The following is a 6,713-nucleotide window of genomic DNA, read 5'->3' as shown; positions in this document are numbered from 1 at the left end:
TTGTCAAACAGTGAACCTTTTTCTAACCTTTAGGAATTGATGTCTTAACCTTTAGGACTTTACGTCTTCTTAGCATTGTATTTCTGTGGAATATTATAATTGAGTTTCAAATTGTTATGGTCCTTTCTGTTTTTTTTGTCAATATGTAGAAGGACAGGCCTTTAAAGCAACGGTTAGGTCTTGAGGGCCGATTGAGAGATGATCGTGGTAATCGTCGAGACCATGAACGGAATGACATAATAAATGATGGAGATAGACCTGATTCCCCATCCCGTGAAAGGCCTAAAGCGCTTGAGATGGGAAACCATGATGAAACAATGTATGATACATATGCAGGGCCTGGTGTACCTCCTTTTGGCTCAGATATGCCCCCTCCAGTATTGATGCCTGTACCTGGTGCTGGGTAGGTTGCCTCTTCCAAATACCCTTCTTTTCAACACATTTTTTATTTCTTTAGATTTGGTGAGTGATTATGTAGTCTACAATAACTCTACAGGCCACTAGGACCCTTTGTTCCTGCTCCACCAGAAGTTGCAATGCAGATGTTTAGAGAGCAAGGACAACCTTCATATGATCCCTCTGGAAGAAAGATGCGGTCTGGTACTCACATGGGCGGACCAACACCAATAATTGCTGTTCCTCCAGCTTTTAGACCAGATCCTCGGCAGATGCGAAGGTAAAATGTTTTATGCATGACCCCCCAACCAATCCTTTCCAACTCAATTCTGTGATCACCAGTCCTCTAAATTAGCATTATTTTTTATGTCCTCTTTTTTGGTGCGTAGGTGATTAATATCTCCAATCAGTTACTCCAACCCTCAGCTCAGTTTATTTATCCATAATCTAATGTTTGATAGTTAATTTAATTATTGTAGCTTCATGGAGTTTTCTTTTTATTACATAGATATTGTAGCCACAAAGTTAGGGAAAAAAAGCATGTGCCTGCTACATAAGAATGCAGATATCAATTTTCATTTGCATTTAATTGATTTGTTCAAGTTCTTGTTTGTTCTCTTGTGATTAACTTTGTATGCTATACTTGTTTTACCAAATGTGGTGCAGTTATCAAGATCTGGATGCTCCAGATGACGAGGTCACGGTGATAGACTACCGGAGTTTGTAGGTGTTTTTGGGTGACCGGCTTTTTCTATAAGTTCAGTTAGATTGAGTGGCCATGCTGCAGCCTGCAGAGTTGAAAGATAATCCTGTTTTTGATATTTTTACTGAGATCATGCTCTTTTTCTTCTGCGAATTGTTGGTGAACTGAAACTAATAATCTTATTTTCGGAAACTTATGTCAAATGGGAGTAAATTATTGCCCTAGAGTTTAAATTTGTATATTTTTTTATAGAATGTTCCCATCATTGAGGAATCCTGAGTGCGATGACTTTACAATCTCGCCTTCATCTTGAGTTTGAATTTATAATTTCTCATCCAGATTTTATACTCTATGTTAAGAATTATATATATTATAAAAGTCATTACAAAACCAGTTCTTTTCATTAGCGCTATATTTGCCTTCTTTATTTTTATTTTTATTTTTAATGTTAAGTAGTATAGTGGCTTGATTCACATCTTAGGTATGGAGACGTGAGCAACCTTATATTCGAACTTGAGCTTCTATATATCATTGGTCTTATTGTTATCAATTGAGTTGTATTTCTGGGACATGTCTTTTTTCATTAGTGCTATATTTGCTTTGGATGGTAATTTCATTTTAACCTTCATGGGTTTTTAAACTTTTTTAAATTTATCAATGCAACTACAAGAGACTACACAAACATAAAACAACTACAAATGAGCACAAATATAAGGATAAAATCTAAGTTTGAATGATAAAACCACAGTAAAAAGCACACAAGAATAAGATGATTTAAGGAATTATCAATCCTATATTGAAAAAAATATCCCTTCAACTCCCTCTTATCCTATATATAAAAGGTTAGAGGCATTCAAGATGTATGTCATTTTTTTATCCAACAAAATGGATGAAGGAGAGTAGTAGTTATTTTTTGTTTTTACCAAAATTGATATCTTTAAATGCTCATTGAACTTTTTTTTCAAATGGAAAAACAAAAGAAACGAAATAGAAAAAGAAAAAAGGCTAATGTTTAAGTCTCATGATCCCCAAGGCATCAACAAGGCCAAACCTTCAAACTGAAAGAATCTTCCAAAGAATCCCAAATTTTATCAGCCAATCTGCTACTTCATTTCCCTCTCTCATTGAGCTTGATTGAGTATGTGAGAGATGAAGGTAGCAATAAGATGGTGTTGCAACATCCTTTCTGCAATCATAGTCAGAGCACATTGTGAGTCAGATCATAGAGAAGCAAATAAAAATGGCAAGTAACTCGGCTACAATAATAGAAGCAACCCTACAGGAGAAAGGATGTTGCAAAGGAGAAGGATATGTCAAATGACTACCCTCGGAGTTAAGGAGGGAGGTTGATTACCAAGAAGCTGCACAAAAGAGTTAAGGTTTGAGTTGATGATATTTGTCATGAACCAATCTTTCCAAATTGTGCTATTAAAAACAACATCATTCCTAGCTTGTCAAATTGTCCAACAAATTGTGATAAAGAGAATGCCCTCACCAAATAAAGAATTTGTTGGAACAAATGTGATAACGAGTCAAATCGAGTAGGGCTTTCGAGTTGAACCAATTCTTATTGTGTTGAAATAAATTGAACTAATTGTTGTCGTGTTTAGTTGAGTTAAATCATGTTTGTCCTAACTTAACTCATTTCTGACCCTAGTTAACTGAATTGCTTGGTTTGATAACATGCTCCAACTACATTTCATGTTTCTGGTGAATTAAAAACTTGTCAACATTGCACAAATGAAATTAGAGCAGCGTTGAAACTTGCAATGCTATCTCCTGCAAACATATTTTGATAATGACTCAAGGGGGTTCATAAGAACCTATTTGTGCTAATCTCATGATATAACACTTCAATAATATTTGAAAGAGTTTTGTGAAAATAATTTAGAGGAAATGGACAAACTATTCATTCAAATTATAAACGTCAGTTAAGTTAATCTTTTAATTTTGCGAATTGACAAATATATCTCTAAAATTGTAAATTAGTAATTAAAATAGTTCATATTTCTTTAAGGGTTTCTTTGTGAGCTTTCGTTGTTTTAAGGGTTAAAGCATGTTTTTTGCACACTAATGTCTAAACAAAAAGTTGATACTTATATGGTGCTAATTTATATCATTCTTCATAAAAAATGTTAACTTTAAGATCTTACAGAACTTTATCAAAATTGTTAATAATGTATATATCGTTGGTTAACGAAGTACATAAAGTGGTTAATGAATTAACGAATTAATCTAATGCATAATATAATTTTGGGAGTATTGACTACACGTGAATTTATGTTAGACTTTAATAATTATAGTATTGCATATGTGTGGTGTTTAATCGAAGATTGATTTATTGGTTTTTATCTTAAAATCAGGAGGGATGTTCTATCTCTTAAATTCCAATAGAGTTTTAAGATTGTCGAGTTGTTGGGATCTTTAATTATTTTCCTCCTATGAACTTTTTAATTTTGTTGGGCTTAGTCATATCTTAATGGAATATTTTTCACTTACAGGTAGAAAATGTTGTGTTGTTTTTTTATTTATTTATTTAATTTGAATACTTTTATCAACAAAGTGAACATAGTGTGGACAGTTTAGCAAAACCCACATCAAACATTTCAAAAGTTTTATCATTCAAAGTCCATTTGTGAAGTCAAATGGAAAAAAACAAGAAAATGAAGGATCTGCAAAGTGCATTGTTGGCATCTTTTATAGTTTATTTTGAACAATTTTACGCATGTGATGGCGTTTGTACCTCAAACACTTGTTTGCTTATTTTTTTGTTGTTATGAACAATTATGTAAGGTTATTTTTGTTTATTTTAAGACGACACCAAGTTTGTTTTGTACAATTATGTAAGGATATACCAAGTTTGTTTTCAACATTATAGCCATAATTCATACAGAAAAGAGTGTGAATTTTGGGACAAGGTATCAAGAAGTATGGTTGTGCACTAACGACCATTATGATATTAATCAAGGAATTTGATCATTTTAATCACAATTAAACAACTTGGTTATTTGCTTGAAAACAAGTGGTTAATGCAATCCACAAAGTGGTTAATAGCATAAAATTAAAGAACTTGATCATTTTTATTATAAGTAAAAAGCTTGATTAATGGATTGAAACAAAGTGGTCAATGCAGTTCACAAAGTGATTAATGACTTAAAACTAAGAATCTTGATCATTTTTATTACAAATAAAAAGACTTGATTAATTGCTTGAACTACATTAATCACTTTGTAAATAACATTAACCAAGTTTTTTCAAGTCATTAATCAAGTTTTTTACTTGTGATAAAAATTATCAAGTTCATAAGTTTTACGTCATTAACTACTATTTTTTTAAGCCATTAACCAAAGTTTTTATTTGTGATAAAAACGACCAAATTCTTTAGTTCAAGTCATTAATCACTTTGTAGATTACATTAACCACTTTATCTCAAGCCATTAATCAAGTGTTTTACTTTTGATAAAAATGACTAAGATCCTCTCTTTTAAAGCATTAACCACTTTGTGAAGTATATTAACCAGTGTTTCACGTTATTAACCAATATTTTTACTTATGATAAAAATTACTAAGTTCCTAAATTTTACGTAATTAACCACATTGTAAACAACATTAGCCACATTTTTCAAGTCATTAACCACATTTAGTTTTAAGTCGTTAACCACTTTGTAAAACTACATTAACCACTTTTGCTCAAGCCATTAACCACAGTTTTTAAGTCGTGATAAAAATGATAAAAATGATTAAGTTTTTCACTTGTGATAAAAATGACCAAGATCTTTAGTTTTAAGTTGTTAACCACTTTGTAGACTACATTAACCACTTTTGCTCAAGCCATTAACCACATTTTTTATGATCAAATTCCTCAATTTTAAGTCATTAATCACTTTGTGGACTACACTAATCACCGTTGTTCAAGTCATTAAACAAGTTCCTTACTTTCAAGTCATTAACATAATTCATTAAGTGGTTAATGAAAAATTTCTAAAAAAAAAACAAATTTAAAATATATTTCATCAAGTGGTTAATAAGAAACTTTTTATATTTATAGTCAATTTTATAATAAGTTAAAAATGTGGTCGGTGGCTTGTCAAAATGTGGTTAATATAGTTATTAAGTGGTTAATGAATATTTTTTATACTTGGAGTTATTTTATAGCATGTTACAAATGTGGTAAATATGAATTTTGATAACGCAAGTTATACTTTGGGTACATCATGATTATGAACTTTTGGAATTAAATAGTATTTCGCTCCTTGAAATTATTATGTTCTTTTAGAAAGAATCAATTAGTTCAATAGACAAGAAGGATTGTAATGAAATATTTTACAATTGAACTACAACTCATACTACTTTACAAAATTTCTACCAATCTCAAGTCTTGAACATCAAATTCTACATCGTAGATGAAAGTTTCTTTACCTTTGTGCTGTCAAATTTATGCTTAACAAATATTCCCTTGTGGAGTTGATGCCTCTTCAATCATCAACTATAGTTTTCGTTAACTAAGTAATCAATTTTTTGATACATGAGACATAACTTCTTTAAATCCAACTATGAATTATCCAATAAAAATGAATCAACTTAAAAAATCACATTATCAACTATGAAAGCAAATTGTCGTGAATTACAAAATAGAATATATAAGAGGCAATAAGAAAGTATTATGTAGCAACTATCACAAGTTGTATTAAAGACAATTACAAACTAGTATAATGCAATAACTATTATGGTACTAATTTTAATACTCATATTATGAGCAGCTATCAAAACAAATACAAAACAAGACTATTGCCTCAAAACAAATCCAAACTCAATCCAAACAATTATCCTTGCACAACAATCATGTTATTGCCTAAAAAATCAGCAAGTCACTGTAAACACACAAAACAAGATTATTGGCACAAAATCAGCAAAACTCAAGCTAGTTAATATGATTGTAAGAAGTTATCAATCAACACCAATAAACTCTAACAAATCATCAATTGCTACAAAAACCATCAATGGGAGTGCATTTTTAATCAATTGTCAAGGTCAAAATCAATCAAACACACAAATCTTCATTCTTAAAGTCCAATATAAATTCATGTGTAGTGAATACTCCTAAAGTTATATTGTGTATAGGTTTAACTCATTAACCATCTAATGTACTTCGTTAATCAGTGATTTGTACATTATTAACTACTTTGATAAAAAATTGTAAGACCTTAATGTTGACACTATTATTTATGAAGAATGGTCTAAATTAACACTATATATGTCGACACCTAAATTATTATCTTTCTTAATTCATTCTCTTTCTTTCTATTTCAAGATTTAACCAAAATCCAAATGGAAAAATTGAAGAAGAATTCAAAGTAAATTTACTTTTGGAGTGAATGAGAAAGAAGGCATGAAAGAAGAAGAAAAAGAAAAGTGAAAGAAAATGGAGAGAAAGAGAGAGTAATGTGTAAACTTGGTTTCTAAGTGTGTAGAGTTACGTTTTTTCTATGTGCAAAGTTAAAGTGGTATATATGAACAGTTAACTACAATGTCTTCGTATTTGTGTTCCAAAAATATGTTTCAAAATGATTTCTGTTTATAAAATTTAAAAATTAATTTAATTGAAACTTATAAT

At 30.5% G+C, this 6,713-nt stretch overlaps 1 protein-coding gene across 1 annotated transcript in view; it reads left to right on the top strand.

Moving 5' to 3' along the window:
- Nucleotides 1–1,502, top strand: part of LOC101514093 (serrate RNA effector molecule-like) — a 6,294-nt gene extending 4,792 nt beyond the window's left edge. Inside the window, exons 10-12 of the mRNA XM_004511098.4 lie at nt 150–403; nt 497–676; nt 1,063–1,502. Of these exons, the coding sequence (XP_004511155.1) occupies nt 150–403; nt 497–676; nt 1,063–1,123 (495 nt within the window). The 3' untranslated portion in view covers nt 1,124–1,502. The remainder of the gene's footprint in view (nt 1–149; nt 404–496; nt 677–1,062) is intronic.
- The last annotated feature ends 5,211 nt before the right edge of the window (nt 1,503–6,713 follow it).

This window comes from Cicer arietinum, chromosome 7 (genome assembly GCF_000331145.2).
Source record: "Cicer arietinum cultivar CDC Frontier isolate Library 1 chromosome 7, Cicar.CDCFrontier_v2.0, whole genome shotgun sequence".
Taxonomy (NCBI): Eukaryota; Viridiplantae; Streptophyta; class Magnoliopsida; order Fabales; family Fabaceae; genus Cicer; species Cicer arietinum.
This window is presented reverse-complemented; position numbering and strand designations above follow the sequence as displayed.